At 37.3% G+C, this 24238-nt stretch overlaps 2 protein-coding genes across 18 annotated transcripts in view; one reads left to right on the top strand and one right to left on the bottom strand.

Moving 5' to 3' along the window:
• ELP4 (elongator acetyltransferase complex subunit 4) overlaps positions 1–18969 on the bottom strand; it is a 254785-nt gene extending 235816 nt beyond the window's left edge. For all 3 annotated transcript variants that reach the window (XM_086340944.1, XM_086340945.1, XM_086340943.1), the window contains exons 1-2: positions 18729–18969; positions 11347–11382 (exon numbers count right to left, since the gene is read on the bottom strand). In XM_086340944.1, coding sequence (XP_086197070.1) covers positions 11347–11382; positions 18729–18951 — 259 coding nt within the window. In that variant the 5' untranslated portion in view covers positions 18952–18969. The remainder of the gene's footprint in view (positions 1–11346; positions 11383–18728) is intronic.
• A 146-nt stretch (positions 18970–19115) lies between these two features.
• The window catches only part of IMMP1L (inner mitochondrial membrane peptidase subunit 1), a 75762-nt gene continuing 70639 nt past the window's right edge, over positions 19116–24238 (top strand). For 12 of the 15 annotated variants that reach the window (XR_015142203.1, XR_015142201.1, XR_015142202.1 and 9 more), the window contains exon 1: positions 19116–19205. Coding sequence is in view for 2 of the 15 variants with exons in the window: in XM_086340969.1 (XP_086197095.1) it covers positions 19173–19205 (33 nt within the window). In the remaining 13 variants the exon portion in view is untranslated. The remainder of the gene's footprint in view (positions 19206–24238) is intronic. The other 3 variants (XM_086340966.1, XM_086340959.1, XM_086340962.1) reach the window with 1 other exon arrangement.

The raw sequence follows: 24238 nt of genomic DNA, 5'->3' as shown, positions 1-24238 counted from the left end.
TCAGACTTTATTTTTGGGGGCTCCAAAATCACTGCAGATGGTGATTGCAGCCATGAAATTAAAAGACACTTACTCCTTGGAAGAAAAGTTATGACCAACCTAGATAGCATATTGAAAAGCAGAGACGTTACTTTGCCAAAAAAGGTTCGTCTAGTCAAGGCTATAGTTTTTCCAGTGGTCGTGTATGGATGTGAGAGTTGGACAGTGAAGAAAGCTGAGTGCCGAAGAATTGATGCTTTTGAACTGTGGTGTTGAAAAAGACTCTTGAGAGTCCCTTGGACTGCAAAGAGATCCAACCAGTCCATTCTGAAGGAGATCAGCCCTGGGATTTCTTTGGAAGGAATGATGCTAAAGCTGAAACTCCAGTACTTTGGCCACCTCATGCGAAGAGTTGACTCATTGGAAAAGACTCTGATGCTGGGAGGGATTGGGGGCAGGAGGAGAAGGGGACGACAGAGGATGAGATGGCTGGATGGCATCACCGACTCGATGGACGTGAGTCTGAGTGAACTCCGGGAGTTGGTGATGGACAGGGAGGCCTGGCGTGCTGTGATTCATGGGGTTGCAAAGAGTTGGACACGACTGAGCAACTGAACTGAACTGAACATAAAGACACCTCATCTGACTACTGTTAAATCAAATGATAAAATACACATTAAGGACTTAGTATGATGCCAGCACACAGTAAATCCTCACTTAATGTTAAATGTTTTAATAGAATATTTAATGATAAGATTTAAAGATATTAAGACTGTGTTTTGTATGAAATGGGTGTTACAGAAGGCAAACTGGAAAGGTTTAGAAATGACTGGAATACTAGGAAATTGAGTCTACAGAGAAAAAAATACCAAATATTATGAAGATAAAGGTAACAGAGAAGGTAAGATCATTAGAACAACCTAATTTTTGGACAATGACCGACAGTAATTAGGAAGTGAAGCATGATGGATCTGGTGGATAAAAGGTAACAACAGCCTGAGCCCCACACACTGCAATTAGAGGAGCTGGTATATGGGTTCTGAAGTTTCACAATCTGAATGCTACAAGTAGGGAGTATTTCCCTGAGTCTGTCTCAGGAAAAGTAGGCCAAACTTTCCCTCTGACAGTTCTAAATTAATATGCTCTCCAGAAGTGCTTTCTCCTCTTTACTACAGGAATATACTTTGCTGATATTCTTTCTCCTATGCATGTGTTTATATAGTTTACATATGAATACTCATCTCCCTGCACCTCCCCTCAACTTTTGCCCATATTTTGATTCAATTTAAACTTTTCAATACCCCTTGCGGGCCTTCTTCAGTGGCTCAATGGTAAAGAATCCGCCTGCTAATGCAGGACATTTGGGTTCGATCTCTAGGTTGGGAACATTCCTTGGAGAAAGAAGTGGTGATGCACTTCAGTATTTTATTCCATGGACAGAGGGGCCTGGCAGGCTACAATGGGGTCGTAGAGTCAGACATGACTTAGCGACTAAACAACATATCTCTTGGGCCTTCACAAATATCTGCACATTATATATGTATTCTTCACAGTTATTCCACACGCAATCAACAGCCGGTTTAAGTTCACCAAGGGTAAAAACCAAGATGCATATTCTCAAACAGTGTTGAACATACAGTAGTCGTTCAAATGCTTTAGGACAAAAGGTTGGGTAGTTTTTTTCCCAAAGAACTCTACTGCTAACAGTTCAGTTTGTCTTAGTCTTCTAACATGTCTTACTGCTATAACATAAATTAAGGAAAACACAAGATATAATCATACAAAATAGAAATTGGCAAGCTTTTCCCTAAAGAGTTAATAGGATAAATATTTCAGGCTTGTGAACTATACAGTCTCTGTTGAATCTACTTAGCTCTGCCCTTGTAAGTGAAAAAGAAAAAAAGTTAGAATGTGTAAATAAATACAGTATGATTATGTTTCAATAAACCTTTCTAGATAAAGCTCCAGGCAACAGGTTGTCATTAACCAACTTATGCACCATAAGGAAAATGCTCAGAATTTATTACATGATGAAAAGGAAAACACAGCTCAGCAAATTCAAAGAGCTTGAAGACAACTGATGAAAAAATACTATACTATCCTGTGAGAGATATATTGGGACTGCTTAGTTTTTGCAATTGTATGAAATAATAACAAATTAAAACTAGGAAAAGTATGACAGATTCTAAGGTGATCCCCATGATCCTCTTCCCTGGTATGTGCCTTTGTGTAAGCTCTTCTCTTTGAATGTGGGTGGAACCTCTAACCTGCTTTGAACCCAAAGAATATGGCAAAGGTGATGGTATATCACTTCTGTTACATAAAACTGTAACACCTGTCACACTGAGAGACTGGCTCCCTTACTGGTCTTGAAGAAATAAGATGCCATGTTGTGCGAGTGCTTCTGGCTGACAGCAAGAAATGAATGTGGTCAATCACCCTGGGAGACTGAAACAGATCCATCCTCTGCCAAACCTTCAGTGAACCCAGCCCTGACTCACTCCTAGACTGTCTGCTTGCAGAGGACCCAGAAATTGTGAGATAATAAATGTGCATTCTTTTCAAGCTAGTTAAGTTTCTGTTAATATTGTTACACAGAAATAGGTAACTAACACAGAAGTACACACACAGGTAGTTGTAATTCACTGTTTAAAAGCATATCACTCATCTCTTATTTCTAGAATGAGGATTACATAATTAATCTAAGAGATGCAAAATAAGGCATTCTTAAATGTCACATAACTTGTATCTTTTTTACTGATTTCTATTCAATCTCTTTGATGCTTCATATCTGCACATATAGTTTAAGATCCTTTATGTAAAAAGAAGCTGTGTGAACTTTAAATATTTATGCTATGCTTTCACTTTTGATACTTTTCAGGTGTGCCAAATTTATATGTGAACCAGACTGTCAGAAAGCTATCTAAACATAAAACATCTCAAAACCTTTTCCAGTGCTAAAGAATGAAACATGTTTTAATAAAACTCTATATTTGGTTTTCAAAGTACAGGTAGGAGTCCCTCAGTTATTCCTCAGAGAATGGCCTTCATATTCATTTTGTTGCATTCCAAAGGTCTAAATGGACCTATCATGGGTTTTCTGGCAGTGCTCACTGTCTCCAGTTTCCTCAGTTACCTTGCTTCTGAAACTGTAAACCCACTTCTCTGTTACCCCCCACACATGTGCATGTACACACTGGTACACATAACTGTTTTGGTATTAGACTATTCACAGCTTATAGTGAAAAGTTATTAATTAATGAAAATCATCTTCATACTGTGGTGGTGGTGGTGGTGGTTTAGTCGCTAAGTCGTGTCCGACTCTTGCGACCCCATGGACTATAGCCTGCCAGGCTCCTCTGTCCATAAGATTCTCCAGGCAAGAATACTGGAGTGGGTTGCCAATTCCTTCTCCAGGGGATCTTCCCAACCTAGGAATTGAACCCAGGTCTCCGGAATGGGGCAGGCAGATTCTTTACCAACTGAGCTATAAGGAATTTTCCTTATTTGTAGAATTTAAAAAAATCTTTGAGTGACAAGCATACAGTAATGCCCTAAGCTCCTTACCTCTGACCTTAAATCTTCACACTTGGCTGAGATTTAGACCATTTACCCTTTCTTAAGGCAGAGTTCATCTACTGTATATATTGTACTGACTTGAAAATGGAGAAAAGCAGAAAACCTAGTAGATAAGACTCCTTCTGCTAATCTAATCTTTCAAAGAAATGTAGAAATGTAAAAATGCTTTCAAATTTTAAGATTTCTGAGAAACAAAACAAGGTAATATAATAAAACTAAGTTTACTTAAAAATTTTTTTTAAATTTATTTTTAATTGAAGGGAAATTGCATTAGTTTCTACCAAACATCGACCAGTATTGCACTGGTTTCCAGCAAATATCAACATGAATCTAAGTTTACTTAAATTATGCTGCTGCTGCTGCTAAGTCACTTCAGTCGTGTCCGACTCTGTGCGACCCCAGAGACGGCAGCCCACCAGGCTCCCCTGTCCCTGGGATTTTCCAGGCAAGAACACTGGAGTGGGTTGCCATTTCCTTCTCCAGTGCATGAAAGTGAAAAGTGAAAGTGAAGTCGCTCAGTCGTGTCCGACTCCTAGCGACCCATGGACTGCAGCCTACCAGGCTCCTCCGTCCACGGGATTTTCCAGGCAAGAGTACTGGAGTGGGGTGCCATTGCCTTCTCCTACTTAAATTATAGATATCTTTAAAAATCTTATACACTGAGAAAATGATAGTAGTGCAAAAACAATAATGAGATGATTCAGAATATTAGCTTTATGGAAAGACTAGACTCTACAAAGGGGGCCTTTGCTTTATACTTGCTGTACTGTTTTGTTCAATTATTAATTCAATAAATAGTTATTGAATACCTAGTATAATACTTGGTGAACTGATTCTTCATCATAGATAGACTTTTAAAAAAAATCTGTCACTGTACTTTAGTTATTCTGAGTTTTCCATTATTACTTATTATTAAAAAAAAAAATCTCAGTTAGATCACCAGCTTCATTAGCCATGTGTTGTTTTCAAGTAACTGCCAATGTCACCACTAAGCTTTCTGCCACTGTACAACCAGTATCCCCTTCCTCCAGCTTTCAGTAACACGCATCTTCTTCCTTTTCATTCTCATTGGCAGTGTCCTCAAACTACAGATTTCTACTAACAATCTGTTTATAGTGACTCAAGTCTCTAATATACTCCTCGAAATCCTTGTAGCCTTTGCCTACTGCCTGGTTTGAAAGCCACTACCATATACTCATTTTGTTTGTTATGGATGCACTCACTCTTAAAACACCAGAATCTGTTACAAAATAACATCTCCAATGTTTGCAGAAGATGTTCAGTTCAGTCGCTCAGTCGTGTCCAACTCTTTGCGACCCCATGAATCACAGCACGCCAGGCCTCCCTGTCCATCACCAACTCCAGGAGTTCACTCAAACTCATGTCCATCGAGTCGGTGATGCCATCCAGCCATCTCATCCTCTGTCGTCCCCTTCTCCTCCTGCCCCCAATCCCTCCCAGCATCAGAGTCTTTTCCAATGAGTCAACTCTTTGCATGAGGTGGCCAAAGTACTGGAGTTTCAGCTTTAGCATCATTCCTTCCAAAGAAATCCCAGGACTGATCTCCTTTAGAATGGACTGGTTGGATCTCTTTGCAGTCCAAGGGACTCTCAAGAGTCTTCTCCAAACACCACAGTTCAAAAGCATCGATTCTTCGGTGCTCAACTTTCTTCACAGTCCAACTCTCACATCCATACATGACCACTGGAAAAACCATAGCCTTGACTAGATGAACCTTTTTTGGCAAAGTAATGTCTCTGCTTTTCAATATGTTATCTAGGTTGGTCATAACTTTCCTTCCAAGGAGTAAGCGTCTTTTAATTTCATGGCTGCAGTCACCATCTGCAGTTATTTGGAGCCCCCAAAAATAAAGTCTGACACTGTTTCCACCATTTCCCCATCTATTTCCAATGAAGTGGTGGGACCAGATGCCATGATCTTCATTTTCTGAATGTTGAGCTTTAAGCCAACTTTTTCACTCTCCTCTTTCACTTTCATCAAGAGGCTCTTTAGTTCCTCTTCACTTTCTGCCATAAGGGTGTAGTCATCTGCGTATCTGAGGTGATTGATATTTCTCCCGGCAATCTTGATTCCAGCTTGTGGTTCTTCCAGTCCAGCGTTTCTCATGATATACTCTGCATATACGTTAAATAAGCAGGGTGACAGTATACAGCCTTGATGTACTTCTTTTCCTATTTGGAACCAGTCTGTTGTTCCATGTCCAGTTCTAACTGTTGCTTCCTGACCTACATATAGGTTTCTCAAGAGGCAGGTCAGGTGGTCTGGTATTCCCATCTCTTTCAGAATTTTCCACAGTTTATTGTGATCCACACAGTCAAAGGCTTTGGCATAGTCAATAAAGCAGAAATATATGTTTTTCTGGAACTCTCTTGCTTTTCAAATTTGCTGGCATATCGAGTGCAGCACTTTCACTGCAGAAGATGACTGCCTACTTAACATTCAAGTGAATCTATAAATAATTCAAAAGGTGCTGGTTGTAAGATTGATATACAAAAATCAACAGGAATTCCTTGTACAATTACAACCAACCATAAAATATATTAACAGGAAACATATCATATTAACTTATAATTATTTGCTTTACTTATATCTCTTCCTTAGGGAAAGAGAATAACTCATTTATATTTCTAAACCCAGAATGTAGCATGCAAGTGGGTGTTCAATGAAAACTGTTTGAATGATTATCAATCATCACTGGATTTTAGTATCATTCACACATGTTTTCCCTGGAGAAAAGGATAAAAATTCACTTGCATATTTTTTAAACCACTACAATAACTCACTATATTTTTGTACATTAAAGAGAAAATTTCCTGTTCAAATCAAGAAATGCAATTCTCCACTTTTCACTTATCTGGACTGATAGAGATTAAAATCCTTGATAATGTACAACATTGTTAAGGGTGAAGGTAACCTAGTTATAACAGCTGACTCAAGTATCAGGTAGTATAACCTCTTGGGAGAGCAATCTAGTAACTAATACAATTTCACATGTTTCTCTTAAGCAAGCCTATATTTTAGAACTTATTCTATAGATACTTATACATACATGCAAACCTTACATATATAACATTTGTACAATAGGATTGTTCGTAACAGGAGACAATGAGTTAACCTTATCAGTAGAGAAAAATTTAAGAAAATTATGGCACATCCATACAATGAATTCCTATTCAGTTGTCAAGAAAAATGACGGATACTTATAAGAATGCACATGGACTGATTTCTAAAATATCAGTTCAGTCCAGCTGCTCGGTCACATACAACTCTTTGCAACCCCATGGACTGCATCACACCAGGCTTGCCTGTCCATCACCAACTCCCAGAGTTTACTCAAATTCATGTCCTTTGAGGCAGTGATGCCACGCAACCACCTCATCCCCTTCTCCTCCTGCCTTCAATCCTTGCCAGCATCAGGGTCTTTTCAGTGAGACAGTTCTTTACATCAGGTGGCCAAAGTACTGGAGTTGCAGCTTCAACATCAGTCCTTCCAATGAACACTCAGAACTGATCTCCTTTAGGATGGACTGGTTGGATCTCCTTGCAGTCCAAGGGACTCTCACTAGTCTTTTCCAACAACACAGTTCAAAAGCATCAATTCTTCGGTGCTCAGCTTTCTTTATAGTCCAACTCTCACATCTGTACATGACTACTGGAAAAACCACAGCTTTGACTAGACAGACTTTTGTTGGCAAAGTAATGTCTCTGCTTTTAATATGCTGTCAAGGTTGGTCATAGCTTTTCTTCCAAGGAGCAAGCACCTTTTAATTTCATGGCTGCAGTCACGATCTGTGGTGATTTTGGAGCCCAAGAAAATAAAGTCTGTCACTGTTTCCATTGTTTCCACATCTCTTTGCCATGAAGTGATGGGATTGGTTGTCATGATCTTTGTTTTTCTGAATGTTGAGTTTTAAGCCAGCTTTTTCACTCTCTTCTTTCACTTTCATCAAGAGGCTCTTCAGTTTCTCTTTGCTTTTTGCTATAAGGGTGGTGTCATCTGCATATTTGAGGTTACTGATATTTCTCCCGGCAATCTTGATTCCAGCTTGTGGTTCATTCAGCTTGGCATTTCACATGATGTACTCTACATATAAGTTAAATAGCAGGGTGACATTATATAGCCTTGACATACTCCTTTCCCGATTTGGAACCAGTCTGTTGTTCCCTGTCTGGTTCTAACTGTTGCTTCTTGACCGGCATACAAATATCTTAGGAGTCAGGTAAGGTGGTCTGGTATTTCCATCTCTTTAAGAATTTTCCAGTTTGTTGTGATCCACACAGTCAAAGGCTTTGGCATAGTCCGTAAAGCAAAAGTGGATGTTTCTCTGGAACTCTCATGCTTTTTTCATGATCCAACAGATGTTGGAAATTTGATCTCTGGTCCCTCTGCCTTTTCTAAATCCAGCTTGAACATGCCGAAGTTCTCTGTTCACATACTGTTGAAGCTTGGCTTGGAGAATTTTGAGCATTACTTTGCTAGCATGTGAGATGAGTGCAATTGAGTGGTAGTTTGAGCATTCTTTGGCATTGCCTTTGAGATAGGAATGAAGACTGACATTTTCCAGTCCTGTGGCCACTGCTGAGTTTTCCAAATTTACTGGCATATTGAATGCAGCACATTCACAGCATCATCTTTCAGGATCTGAAATAGCTCAGCTGGAATTCCATCATCTCCACTAGCTTTGTTTGTAGTGATGCTTCCTAAGGCCCACTTGACTTCACACTCCAGGATGTCTGTCATACCATCGTGATTATCTGGGTTATCAAGAGCTTTTTTGTAGACTTCTGTGTATCCTTGCCACCTTTTCTTAATATCTTCTGCTTCTGTTAGGTCCATACCATTTCTGTCCTTTATTGTGCCCATCTTTGCATGAGATGTTCCCTTGGTATCTGTAACTTTCTTCAAGAGATCTCTAGTCTTTCCAATTCTATTGTTTTCCTCTATGTCTTTACATTGATCACTGAGAAAGGCTTTCTCATCTCTCCTTGCTATTCTTTGGAACTCTGCATTCAAATGGGTATATCTTTCCTTTTCTCCTTTTCCTTTCAGTTCTCTTCTTTTCTCAGCTATTGGTAAGGCCTTCTCAGACAACCATTTTGCATTTTTGGATTTCTTTTTCTTGGGGATGGTCTTGATCACTGCCTCCTGTACAATGTCACGAAACTCCATGTGTAGTTCTTCAGGCACTCTATCAAACTAATCCCTTGAATCTATTTGTCACTTCCACTGTATTATCATAAGGGATTTGATTTAGGTCATGTCTGAATGGTCTAACGGTTTTCCCTACTTTCTTTAATTTCAGTCTGAATTTTACAATAAGGCGTTGAAGATATGAGCCACAGTCAGCTCGTAGTCTTGTTTTTACTGAGTGTATAGAGCTTCTCCATCTTTAGCTGCAAAGAATACAATCAATCTGATTTTGGTACTGACCATTGGTCATGTTCATGTGTCATCATGATGTCATCTCTTGTGTTGGTGGAAGAGGGTGTTTGCTATGACCAGTGTGTTCTCTTGGCTAAACTCTGTTAGCCTTTGTCCTGCTTCATTTTCTACTCTAAGGACAAATATGCCTGTTACTCCAGGTATATCCTGACTTCCTATGTTTGGATTCCAGTCTCCTATGATGAAAAGGATATCTATTTTTGGTGTTAGCTCTAGAAGGTCTTGTAGGTCCTCATAGAACCGTCAACTTCAGCTTCTTCAACATTAGTGGTTGTTCATAGTCCTGGATTACTATGATACTGAATGATTTGCCTAGGAAAAGGACTGAGATTATTCTGTCATTTTTGACACTGCACTCTCTCTTGTTGACTATGAGGGCTACTCCATTTCTTCTAAGGGATTCTTGCCCACAGTAGTAGATAAAACCTTTATCTGAATTAAATTCACCCATTCCAGTCCAATTAGTTCATTGAATTCTAAAACGCTGATGTTCACTCTTGCCATCTTCTGTTTGACCACTCATAATTTACCTTGATTCACGGACCTAACATTCCAGGTTCCTATGCAATATTGTTCTTTACAGCATTGGACTTTACTTCCATCACCAGTCACTCCAGAACAGTGTGTTTTTTCCACTTTGGCTCCACCTCTTCATTCTTTCTGGAGTTACTTCTCTACTCTTCTCCAGTAGCATATGGAGCCCCTACCGACCTGGGGAGTTCATCTTTCAGTGTCCTATCTATTTGCCTTTTCATACTGTTCATGGGGTTCCCAAGGCAAGAATACTGAAGTGGTTTGCCATTTCATTCTCCAGTGGACCACGTTTGTTTTTTTTTTTTTTTTCTAACATATATTTAGTAGAAAGAGCAAGGTGCTAAATGCCTCCATGTATATTACTTAGGTAGAAATATTTGAGTTCCCACCACTTCTAGAATTAAGCATAGGTCATACTAAATTCAGCCTTCCCAGGTGGCTCAGTGGTAAAGAATCTGCCTTCCCATGCAGAAGTCACAGCAGATGTGGGCTTGATCCCTGGGTAGTGAAGATATCCTGGAGGAAACAGGAACCCACCCCAGTATTCTTGCTAGAATAATCCCATGGACAGCCTAGCCCGGTGGGCTACAGTCAATGCAGGTCAAAAAGAGTTGGACATGACTGAACACACGTGCATGTATACTAAATCTGGCATATATTCAGTTCTGTGCACAAAAAGAATGCTAGAGCAGAAGGTGTGACAAGAGAATAACCAGGAGAATGAGCAGTGTGACAACCACAATGCATAAAATCCATTGTAAGAAACTATGTCTATTTAGTCTGGAGAAGATTTGAGGTGATTAAATTGTTATTTTAAAATATTTTAAGTGTCAGGTGAAAGAGTATTAGAGGACAAAAAACTAGGAACAACAAACTCATCACAGGCATACAAATTAAACATTAACATAAAGAACTTTCTAGTGAATCATACATTTTCAAATAACAAAGGTTTGCCTGGTGAAGTAGTGAGCCCTTTAAAGTAGATAAAGTCGAAGTGAAGTCGTTCAGTTGTGTCCAGCTCGTTTGAGGTGCCATGGTCTGTAGCCAGGCTCTTCCATCCTTGGGATTTTCCAGACAAGAATACTGGAGTGGGTTGCCATTTCCTTCTCCAGGGAATCTTCCCGACCCAGGTATCCAACCTGAGTCTGCCACATTGCAGGCAGATTCTTTACTGTCTGAACCACCAGGGAAGGCTGTTAAACTAGATCATCTGTACTTAAATGGTGTTTGGTATCTGAAAAGTGTTTCATGGCCAGGTGGGAACCTGGATAACGTAACTGTCAAGATTTATTTCAATTCCGACATTCTGTGATCTAAACGTAAAAGAAAGGTAAATTGGGTTATGTATGTATTTTTAAGTAAGATGTATGGAAGGTTTAAAGATGAACAAAAATGTGATTTATCCTTGTCATTTTTCTCTGAATAAGAAGACAAGGTAAAAATCTGTGATATATACAATGGGCTTATGTGTACATCCAATTATCAAATAAATCACTGTAACAATTCCACTCTAAATACTGAGATTCTCCCAAAAAATCTATTGGCATTATTTTCATCTTTTTAAAACAAATGGAAGACAAGGCACTGTGAACACTTTTTAATTACAAGAGCTATATTTTCACATGTATTTTTCTAAATCAGTAAATTAAACATAAGGCAATTCCTCTTTAATTTACCTTAACTCTTGAAGAGTGTTATAGAATTAATCTCAGAACAGACAAACCCATAAAATCATTACGCACAACATAAAACTATGATTGGGAAGAGCAAAGTATGTATGCTATACTAACCAATTAGAAGAACTGTTCCAACGGCCAAACCTCCACCTGGAAATGAAACAAAATGAAGGACAAATTAATCTACCTTTTCATATTATCTTTAGCATAAAAGTTAGGCATTATCAAAGACAGGTACTTCAGTAACTTCAAAACTGTAGTTGAGAACAACATTTTAATTACCTTTGCAATACTTGGCTTAAGGTGCTATTATGAAATAATTACATACTATATGTAATTATACACTACACATTACAATTACTTTCATAATATACTGTACTATCCTCCTTTCTCCTGTGATAGGACCATGCAGCATTCAACACAGCCGGCTAAGCATTCCTTTAATGTTATATTTAGCACTTCTTAATAAATTAGCTCAATAGCTGAGACCCAAACGTGCACAGGAACTTAACTACAACAAAAGTACAACACAGAAAGAAAGGTTATTACAACAGAAATTCCATTTTAATTTTTATTCTCAAATTTAACAAACCTTGGAGAAAAAAACCTGACAGTTAAAACGAATTCTTTTCCGATTATTATTAACACACACAAAATCTGAACACACTCTAAATATATTTAGAAATGCTATTATATTTGAATTAGGGTAATATGATCATAAATATATAACTGAAATAGAGCTTTATTAAAAATCAATTTAAAATCAAGTTTTAAGAAACTAGAACATCAGAAAGATAGACATTCAACCACTTGACAACTGATACTTTGTTTGTAAAACCATTTGTGCAAATGCTAACAAGTTCACTTAAAAATTTAAAAATGTATACACAAAGAATCAAATGAATTTAAAGTATAATTAATTTAAAAAGAAACTAAAAATTGTTGGACAACTGAAGACAATATTACTAGCGTTTTTTTGTTTACAAAATTGCAAAACATTTAAAATATAATAAAGAATCTCTTCCCCAAAAGTTTTATAGTGACAAACAATACATAGAAAAACTTAGTATGAACAATTCATGACTGTTTATTTTTTGCCTTGCAAATAAGCATAAATAACTGCTATGTTTCAAAGAATCTGAAATTTGTTAAGCTGCCTGCACACTTAATACAATCCAACATTTGAGGACTTTATGACTACAAACAGAGCATTCAAAATTGTTAGAAAACAATTTTTAAAAGGAACAAATACATTTACATATTTTAAATGGTCATGTTATAGAATTAAGTATGTATTTTAACTTCACATTGAGATAATGAGATAATTCCTTCATTTTAGCATTTAAAGCCATACCAGACTATACAGGACAACTTCAAATGTTGGTTAAACTAAAAGTTTAACATAAACTGAAACATATGTGATGATAACAACCATAAAAGATGAGAGAAAAAAGGTTCTCTTTGGGAGAAGAGTAAATATTTAGTTTTACAGTTTGTGCTACATATAGACCAATATTAACTTTTTAATCCATTTTAAATATTTTACATCATACTTCCCAACTCTTCACTATTTTTCCTCACATATAAGAATATTTAGCTAGCAATTATCATTTTGTGTATTTGAGATGAAATAATACAGGCACATAACAATATTCCAAGTTTCTAGTCTAGTCTACTATAAAAAAAATTAGCTGTTTTTTTCCATAACTTAATCTTTATAGGAAGGATTTAGATTTGTTATCTAAACTTCTTTGGGTCTATAGTCATGTCTTCTCAAATTAGGAATTTATATAAGGCCTCCAAGTGGAATATTTAGAGAAGTAGATATTTTTTGTGAATGATATTCACAGTGAAATAACGAGAACTGATCAAGAAATAGTTCTCCAATTGAATGATATGATATCTTGCTCAGGTGTCTTGCCCAAAGAAGTACAGTAAGAGCTACTCTCACCATTCTGGCAATTATTTTCTGATTAGAAACAATCAATACATGATACAGGAAATAGCTTATTTGATAAATGTATTATCAGTATTAATTGTATTACTATATTAACAGTAAACAGCAAATCAGACTATACTATGAAGGTAGTTTTCCGCCTGAGTTGAACAATCCACTGTTTCTGGTAATTCAGGAAACAAAAGTTTTAAATATCACATATACTAAAATTATATATGGAAAATTTTTATGTTTGGAAAATGTAAACATTACTTAAAACAAGATTATATGAGGACATTTTAATAATTTTTATCAGCCAAATTAATATTCTATTGGGCTTCTCTTACAAAAAGGCAACTTACTTTTTTTCTAACGGGCTATATTATATAAATTCACTAGACTCAAATTTGAATTGGCCCTAGTAAAGCTGGTCATTTGGAAGGTTAGTCATGGGAAATAAGAAGAAGCCACCTTATTATTTATAAATCAAGCTTTTATTCTATGTATATGAGGTAAAGTGATTTTGACATGACCATACACACCAGCATATAGCTGTAAAGTTCCTATATTCTTCCAAACTTCATTTTACTGTGTGTAAGACCACATTTCCCCAAATACTCTGTATAAGGTATTGTGAAATATCTCACTTAATATACTGAGATTCTAGCTATATTTTAAACTAGAGGAAATTTTAATAAGTTAGCAGTCATTCTCCCTACTCAAAATTGAAAAGCTTAACCGGCTAAACAGAAGATGCTTGACATGATATAGTCAACAAAAGTTAGCTTTCAATACGTTTTTAAATTCAGCAATTCATTAGCAATTTCAAGAGCAGCACAGATTTCACACTAATAGTTCCTAATTAAAACAGAAATATCATTTCCCAATAGTACATTAAAATGTCTGACAGGTAAGTAACAGCGTAAGAACGAACTTGTCTTAGGAATTCATATAAGGCCTCCAAGTGGAATACTCAGAGAAATAAATGCTTTTTGTGAATGATATTCATAGCAAAATAATGAGAACAGATCAAGAAATAGTTTCCCAATTAAGTATGATACACTGCGCAGGTGGACACACACACAAAGAAGTCAAAAATGGTCTTGTTCAATGCCTCGTCTTCCCTTTAATCATATCAGATAAACCGCCAATATTCTAGGTCACTAAAAAAATAAATTTTTGGTTTTACCTCTAGACCACTTTAAGAAGTATATTTAAGCTCATCCCCAGCTTACTAAAAAAATATGGGAGAATATTTTATCAACTCGTAAGTTTACACAAGTCTGAAAGCTTGAAAATACTTTTCAAGTGATGTCTTAAAGTATAAAATTCATCAAGCTTTTACATTTTAAAAAAGTGACAGTATTTTGTCTTAAAACTAGAAAAAATATAAGAGCTTAAGAAACACTAGAAGATTTAAGATTTTAAGTGTCAATATCTATTTTTTAACTTTTTTAAATATGAAGGAAAGATTTTTTAAAAAAAATCATGTGAATAGTTAGACAATGATATATTAATTTAAAGGGAGAAAATTCAATCCCTACACAGTTCCCAAAACAAATCTCTAATTAAGCTATACATTTAGGGTAAACAAGGTCAAATTAATATATTAGAATATGAAGGTCCATAAGTGATATCTTGTTTTACAATAAGGGCAACTCCTTTTTCAAAGTTAAAAGTTTAAGTAAAAGGGAAGAGAAATAAAAATTAGGAAAGAGAAGTCTTTCATCCTAGTTCTTTTCAATGCTCTCTATAAATCAGTAGTTTTGCTTAAAATTATAGAAGCAAAACAGGCATCTTAAAGCCACTGAAGGGAAAATGCAATGGAACAGCCATATCCTTCATTCATAGCAATATCCTTAACTACCTAATTAATGCCACACTTCAAATTAAGTTGCAGTTATATGATTAACAAGTCTACTTTTTATAGGTAAGAAACATCTTAACAACTCTTGGTTATCAGTTATTGGCTTGGCAAACATGGGAATCAAAACAGAAAAGCCATCAACAATGAGAATGGCTCTGCTGATTAAATTTTATGAAACAATTTTGCAAAGGAATGAATGGCATTTGCTTTAAATGTACAGGTATCAATTGTTAAAATATCACAACTGGGATTATACTAAATAAACAGCCCAAGCTTAATGTATATCATCCCATACTCCAGATTAAGATGTGTGTGTGCTTAGTGGTATTCAACTCTTTGAGACTCCATAGCCTGTAGCCCAATAGACTCTTCTGTCCATGGGATTCTCCTGGCAAGAATATTGGTGTGGGTTGCCATTTCCTTCTCCAGAGGATCTTCCCAATCCAGGGATCGAACACGCTTCTCCTGTGTCTCTGGCATTACGGGTGGATACTTTACCCGCTGAGTTATCAGGGAAGCCAGATTAAAATCTAGAGGAGGAAAGGACTATGCCCACCAGTATTTACTTTTTCAAGGCAATGTTGAAAATGGTAGCTACCCTCAAGCTTCTTCAGGGCAGTCTTCCTGGATTATTATTTACCCCAATTCCTATTTCCACTCACTTGTCTGTCAAAATTTAATAAATTCTGAACACCACAGAGTTTAATCCAGTTAAAACCGAGAAGTCATCTGTCCTTCAAATATCTTTTTGAAGGATGAGCCTGGGAGATAATTTCTCTATGTTAGTCAATATGGTCCTAAAATCAACTATTTTATATTCAAGGAAAAGAAAAATTCTGCCAGAATCTTTTATCTACTATATAACCTCCTTGGAAATTCTTGGAAGAAGAAAAATGAAGTATTTACACACAGTGTCCTCAAATAACAACATAAATGTTCTGGAAAGGGACAGTTGAGAAACTGAGTTAGGAAATCCCAGAATGTAAATTAGTCAACTTGGGAAATATAAATCGATATCCAACAATAAAATAAAGAATAAAAGTATTTAATACAATTAGATCATGAAAGTTAAGACGCAGTAATAGAAACGTCTCAAATTTATAAAACACTTTGGAGTAAGCAATGGAAATATTAGTATATCGTCAAATAACTAACATTCAATTCGTCTATTTTACGCCTTTCAAATATATTTTGCATCTACTCTTAAAATTACAATAATGTCACAATGGCAGTAGTAAAATATCACTGCAGTGTATGTCAGCAACAATGCAATATTTACTTGTTAAGCAGTAACTACAGAATATATTTAGGCAACAACAATGTCACAGTATAATTTCATCATTCTGATGTCACAGCATCCTATTATCATTACATTTTATCACTCTAAGATTATATTAGACTTGTCACAATCTTGAGTCAGATAACATTTCAGAACCACAGTATAATCTGAATTGCTTTTACTTTTATGTATACACATTAGCAGCCAAATGTTTCACTTTCAAACAATGGTTTAATGATTAACACATGTATAGGGTTTGCTCCAAAGGGCCACAGAAAATAGAAAATCAAAATATAAAAATGCCATTAGGAAGTTAACAACTAAAATATTTCTGGACATTTTATTATTCCAAATGTAGTAACTCCTATTATAAGAACGTCTTCAACTTCTGTGCAATTGAGAATTAACTGTATATGTGCAAAATATATTTCAAAATATCCCCAAACTGATACTTACTTCAATCATTTTAATGAACACTAATTTTTAGCATAAGCTGGTTAGAGTCAAATAAATAGATTCCCCAACTTCAAGCAAATCTGAAGAAATTTAAAATTACAGTTCAAGTTTATATCACTGTAAAAAAAACACAAGGAAGGTGCTTTGGGTCACCTTTCTGGTGGGTGCTTTAAGAGGCTACACAGTTAAATCTTTAGGCTTAGAGTCAATAAATGGTTAAAAACACCTGAAAAGAGTTCTCAAAAATTGGAAGCAATTGCAGCATAGTGCAGAGCATTAAATGTGGAGCCTGAAGATCAGCCAGACTGTCACTAGTTTTGTGACTCTATTCATGTCAGTTAATCGCCGAGTCTGATTTTAGAGCTCAAATACATAATTCCATCCTACATGTTTCATAATCTGTGCACGCTTTTTCCTACACATTATTTTTCTTTAAACCAAGAACTTATTTAGAATCTATAAGCACCAGGTACTGTGCTAGTTACATTTTGTTATTCTAATGAGGAACTGAAGATGTAATGTTAGAATATGTGACCTTTTTGTTTGGAGAGTTTCAGGATCAGTGAATGAAGTTACATATTTCCATTGAGTTACCAAAAAAAAAAAAAATATATATATATATATATATATATATAAAGGACTAGGAACAGCCTCCAAGTTTTACATTTAAATACAAGATGACACCAAATTAAACTCACAAGGGAAAAAAAGTGAGATAAATATTTGCTAACTAGATATTTTCAATCATTTCTGTTTACAGTACAATGCAAGGCAACAGAGTTGAAACAATTAAGGGAAATCATTCAAATTTATTATTTAAATTTATGTAGAAATAACCAGGATCCAGTTATGGTCATAAAGTAACAGAGGTAAGAAGCCATACTCTTTCTCAATAGCCTTTCTATTGCTAAACCTATCTCAAAAGTCTACCTGTGGGGAAAAAAATTACAGAGTGAAAATGACAAGGGAAGTACAAGAACAATGGCATCTGTAATATTTTATGAAAGTGTACAAGGCTTAACTGACACATCTCACCCTATAATAATAAAATCATGAAATACAAACATGGACCAATTTTAGTAAAGTAGCATTCTGATAGGAATTAACTACTTTACAAGCTTTATTATCACAGCAGCTTTGTCCTACCTATTTAATCTGTTCAGTCTTTTCAACATAATGGTTATTAATCAAGCATATTCTTTAGCAAGCCTTCTCAAGAAAAATTTCAGAGATTTTGGAAAGCCTAAAATCTGGACTTCTTTTTCTCGTTAAAATGTAAAATAATTTTAAACATCGTTTGAGATGTAACTCTGGGAAGCAAAATATATAGAGAAAAAATAACAAAAACAAACATACATATATTTAACGCAGATACTGGGTACATCTGTTAAGGTCAAAGACAGGCTTTCATTACTTGGATCCATCTAAGCTTTTAACATACATTCTTTTAAAGTCAATATGATTAGTTTAAAGATTGAGAACCAGGAGATAAGCAGTCAGGAGGCGAAAGAGGGGAAGTTACTTTTTTCAGCATTTTCTATTGATTCCCATCAGTCTCAAGTGATACAAACTTCTGTAGGTTAGCCCAAACCATGGACTATCTGGGATTCACATAAGGGGTACATTCAAAGACCGGGAAGGGATTCTAGATGAATGCCAAATCGTCTCTGATTCCCCTTGACTAGGAATGCACGAAAGGGTAAAAAGCATGTAGGTTTCCTGTCATAAACGAGAAAAAGGCTGGTGGGCACCAAAGTAGAAAGTGGGAGCACAAAACCAGATCTGATTAACAGCATTTAAAGTCTCCATGCAACCCTTCCTCCCCTCCATCAGACTGGGCCATTCTCTCCAAGTCCGAATGCTGAGAGGTGAGAGACATGTGGGGTCAGGGTGTCTACCCCGGCAGGTCCCCTCCCTCTTTTCCCTCTGCTGAGCCCAGATCTCCGTTCTGAACCGACCTAGGAGCTGGTCCAGGGCTGGCAGCCCGGTTGATACCAGCAGCTGTCCATTCCGCACCGACGGCCGTGTCCCCGCGATGGACACCAGTCGAGAGCAGCCGCTGTCGGCACCGCTGGCTCTGGGACCCCTCCGCTGGAAGCTAGTGACGTTGTTCGTGCTGGCCGCCGCCACCATAGACCCAGTACTCCGGGTGCCGGTGCCGCAGGTGCCTGCTGCCGCCATCTTGGGGCTTCTCGCGTTGACCCAATGAGAACTCTGGGAGCTTAAGCCGCGGGCCTGTCACAGTCAGCCCCAAACTCCCGCCTCCTTGACTCTTGAAGCCAATAGGACTGAGGGCTCCCTCTAGAGTCAACCAATTGGAAGGCGTATTGCTGAAAAGTGCATTTACGTCAGGACGGCCGACTTCTGCAAGGCCCAGGTGAGAAAGAGCCCCTGAGTCCTGGATGAGAGTCTTCCTGGGTTCTTTGGGGCTTGAGGTGGGTAATATCATTAACGTTCTTCTCGTTTTGAGTGTCTTCATTCAAGTTGAGTTAAAAAAAAAAAAAGGCTGGTGATGGGGTATATCAAGCAACTTTCCTCCTGCACTTTCCTCCTCTCTGTAGTAAACAGGATACCGCCCCCCACCCCAGGCCTTTTCTGATTTCTGAAAGAAAATTCCCTCCGGCATCCTCTTCCGGTCTTTTTCTAAGTAGTTGGGTAACATGGAAGGGATTGAAACTCTTACCTTAATGAGTAGGTTGTTGAGCCCCTGGGCTCGGTTCCTCAGTGCCGGTGGCAGCTGGGTTGGATTTAGACATTAGAGTAAAAACTCTTGAGCTTTGAGGTTTTTTGGTTTCCCTCTGTTTCAAACAACAGATGACAAACTGTACCTTTCTTGACACGTCCCCGTAAGTTGCTTTCGTTAATTTTAATTAGTGCTTCTGAAAGTCTTAGAGCGCCTTTCCATAAGTGGTGTGAATGATAAGTGTTATTCTGACAACCTTGTTCACACATTTAATTGTCGTTTGCTGTTAAGGCAGCTGCAAATAACATAATACTTTAGTTTTTTTTTTTTTTAACCCGAAAAACTGGTAAGAATTAGATGTGTATGTGCTTTCTTTTTCAAGTGATCTGTGAACTCTGAATCCAGAGTTTATTAGAATATGAATTTTACATGTAACCTAGATTTTGGGAAAAAGCCATGAATCCTTGGATTTAAATTTTGTTTTCACAGTTTTGAGCTGGGCGTGGAGTAGGGGGTTGGAGTAAGTAATCTTTGAAGACGTTCATGATTGACAAATGTGTAAACTAAAAGAGTCCCAAGTTATGCTTGCTCTAATACTAATTGGTGGTTTTGACAGTGATCTATGATGCTAATAAAATTCATCAAAACTTCATGGAAACTTGCCATTGAATTGTTTTAAATCTCAGTGACCTGTAAAAACTTTTTGGCTGATTCTCTTTGAGATTATATTGCTGCATAGTGACTCCAGTTTTTCATTTGGGTAGATTTTTGTTTTTTAAAGAAAAATGTTGAGAAAAAAAAAAAAAGCGTTGCAGTTTAACCATATATCAACTGGAAAGCTTGATCAGGCTTTAGGTGCTTTCATTTAGAGTCTCACCAGTATAATTCTGTGATGCCAATCATTCAGTAAGTAGCCAGGGTTTACTATCTGCTTGGACCTAAACTTGTCATTTTAGGGCAAAGTAAAAAAAAACTGTTCTCATTTGGAGGAGATAAGATTAACACATAGATAACAACATATCAGTTAAAATGATCACAGTGAACAATATATGTTAATATTGTCCTGTAGTAAGTACTCAAGAAGACCAAAACAGAAAGTGACAAAGCACTCTAATAACAAATAGGAACTTCTTAGACAGTTTTGCTGCTCTAAAAACTTTGAAGTACACAAATATTGAAATTCTGTGGATTTATTTACTACATATCCGCTTGTTTTCCACTCTATTTACTTCAGCCTTTAGATTTCTAAAGTGAAAAATTGTTTTTCAGCTTTAACTACAATCCAGGAAGAGGTGCATCAATGCATTCCTAAAGTTAACATATAATCTTGGTACAACATTATCATCAGTTCAGTTCAGTTGCTCAGTCATGTCGGACTCTTTGCGACCCAATGGACTACAGCACGCCAGGCCTCCCTGTCCATCACCAACTCCTGGAGTGTACTCACACTCGCGTCCATTGAGTCAGTGATGCCATCCAAACATCTCATCCTCTGTCGTCCCCTTCTCCTCTCGCCTTCAATCTTTCCCAGCATTAGGATCTTTTCTAATGAGTCAGTTCCTTGCATCAGATGACCAAAGTATTGGAGTTTCAGCTTCAGCCTCATTCCTTCCAATGAATATTCAGGACTGATTTCCTTTAGGATGGACTGGCTGGATCTCCTTGCTGTCCAAGGGACTCTGAAGAGTCTTCTCCAACACCACACTTGAAAAGCATCAATTCTAAGGTGCTCAGTTTTCTCTATAGTCCAACTCTCACATCTGTACATGACTACTGGAAAAACCATAGCTTTGACTAGATAGACCTTTGTTGGCAAAGTAATGTCTCTGCTTTTTAATATGTTGTCTAGGATGGTCATAGCTTTTCTCCCAAGGAGCAAGGGTCTTTTAGTTTCATGGCTGCAGTCACCATCTGTTGTGATTTTGGAGTGCAAGAAAATAAAATCTGTCACTGTTTCTGCTGTTTCCCCACCTATTTGCCATGAAGTGATGGGACCTGATGCCATAATCTTAGTTTTCTGAATGTTAAGCTTTAAGTCAACTTTTTTACTCCTCTTTCACCTTCATGAAGAGACTCTTTAGTTCCTCTTCACTTTCTGCCATAAGTGTGGTGTCATCTGCATACCTGAGGTTATTGATATTTCTCCTGGCAGTCTTGATTCCAGCTTGTGCTTCCTCCAGCCCAGCGTTTCTCATGATGTACTCTGCATATAAGTTAAATAAGCACGGTGACAGTATACAGCCTTGACATACTCCTTTCCCAATTTGGAACCAGTCTGTTGTTCCCTGTCCGTTTCTAACTGTTGCTTCTTGACCTGCATACAGATTTCTCAGGCAGGTCAGGTGGTCTGGTATTCCCATCTCTTTAAGAATTTTCCACTGGTGATTCACACATTCAAAGGCTTTGGCATAGTCAATAAAGCAGAAGTAGATGTTTTTCTTGAACTCTCTTGCTTTTTCAATGATCAACAGTTGTTGGCAATTTGATCTCTGGTTCCTCTGCATTTTCTAAATCCAGCTTGAACATGTGGAAGTTCTCTGATCATGTACTGTTGAAGCTTGGCTTGGAGAATTTTGAACATTATTTTGCTAGCATGTGAGATGAGTGCAATTATGTGGTAGTTTCAGCATTCTTTGGAATTATGTTTCTTTGGGATTGGAATGAAGACTGACCTTTTCCAGTCCTTTGGCCATTACTGAGTTTTCCAAATTTACTGGCATATTGAGTGCAGCACTTGCACAGCCTCATCTTTTAGAATTTGAAATAGCTCAGCTGGAATTCCATCACCTCCACTAGCTTTGTTCATAGTGATGCATCCTAAGGCCCACTTGACTTGTCATTCCAGGATGTCTGGCTCTAGGTGAGTGATCACACCATCATGGTTATCTGGGTCATGATGATCTTTTTTGTGTAGTTGTTTTGTGTGTCTTGCCACCTCTTCTTAATATCTTCTGCTTCTGTTAGGTCCATACCATTTCTGTCCTTTATGGTGCCCATTTTTGTGTGAAATGTTTCCTTGGTATCTCTTAATTTTCTTCAAGAGATCTCTAGTCTTTCCCATTCTATTGTTATCTTCTATTTCTTTGCATTAATCACTGAGAAAGGCTTTCTTACCTCTCCTCGCTTTTCTTGGAACTCTGCAATCAGGTGGAATCATCTCTCCTTTTATCATTTGCCTTTCACTTCTTTTCTTTTCTCAGCTATTTGTAAGGCCTCCTCAGATAACCATTTTGCCTTTATGTATTTCTTCTTGGGGATGGTCTTGATCATCGCCTCCTGTACAATGTCATGAACCTCTGCCATAGCTCTTCAGGCATTCTGTCTATCAGATCTAATCCCTTGAATCTATTTGTCACTTGCAGTAAATCATCAAATGATTTAGGTCATACCCGAATCGTCTAGTGATTTCCCCACTTTCGTCAATATAAGTCTGAATATGGCAATAAGGAGTTCATGATCTGAGCTACTGGCAGCTCCTGGTCTTATTTTTGCTGACTGTATATAGCTTCTCCATCTTTGACTACAAAGAGTATAATCAGTCTGATTTTGGTGTTGACCATCTGGTGATGTTCATGTGTAGAGTTGTCTCTTGTGTTGTTTGAAGAGGGTGTTTGCTATGACCTGTGCATCCTCTTGGCAAAACTCTGTTAGCCTTTTTCCTGCTTCATTTTCTACTCCAAAGCTAAATTTGCCTGTTACTCCAGGTATCTCTTGACTTCCTATGTTGGCATTCCAGTCCCCTGTGATGAAAAGGACATCTATTTTTGGTGTTAGTTCTAGAACGTCTTGTAAGTCATCATAGAACCGTTCAGTTTCAGCTTCTTTGGCTTTAGTGGTTGGGACATAGACTGGATTACTGTGATATTGAATGATTTGCTTTGGAAACGAACGGATCATTCTGTCATTTTTGAGACTGCACCCAAGTACTGCAGTTTGTACTCTCTTGTTGACTATGAGGGCTGCTCCATTTCTTCTAAGAGATTCTTGCCCAGGGTGGTAGATATAATGGTCATATGAGTTAAATTGGTCCATTCGCCTATTCCAGTTCATTTTAGTTCACTGATCCCTAAAATGTCAATATTCATTCTTGCCATTACCTGTTTGACCACTTCCAACTTACTGTGATAAGTATTCCAGGTTCCTATGCAATATTGGTCGTTACAGCATCAGGCTTGACTTCTGTTAGCAGCCATATACACAACTGTGCATTGTTTTTGCTTTGGCTCCGTCTCTTTATTCTTTCTATAGATATTTCTCTATCCTTCTCCCTTAGCATATTGTGCACCTGGGGAGTTCATTTTTCAGTATCCTATCTTTTTGCCTTTTCATACTGCTCATGGGGTTTTCAAGGCAAGAATACTGAAGTGGTTTGTCATTCCCATCTCCAGTGGACCACGTTTTGTGAGAACTCTATACCGTGACCTGTCTTGCATGGCCCTGCACAGCAAGGCTCATACTTCATTGACTTAGACAAGGCTGTGATCCAAGTGATCAGTTTGGTTAGTTTTCTGAAATTGTGGTTTCCATTTTGTCTGCCCTCTGATGGATAATGTTCATAGATAGATGACTCAATATTTTCAGTGTCAGTTCTTCCATAATTGATTCGTAGATTTCATGCAGTCCCAGTTAAAATCCCAGCATGTTATATCATGGATATTAACAGACTGATTCTATAGTTTATACGGAAAGACAGAAGATCTAGAATAGCAAACACAATATTGAAGAACAGAGATGTAGTACTGACACTACCTGACTTCAAGACTTACTGTAAAGTATTAGTGGAGC

Source organism: Bos grunniens, chromosome 15 (genome assembly GCF_055505025.1).
Source record: "Bos grunniens cultivar Pamir isolate PY7600 chromosome 15, Bosgru_T2T1.0, whole genome shotgun sequence".
NCBI lineage: Eukaryota > Metazoa > Chordata > Mammalia > Artiodactyla > Bovidae > Bos > Bos grunniens.
This window is presented reverse-complemented; position numbering and strand designations above follow the sequence as displayed.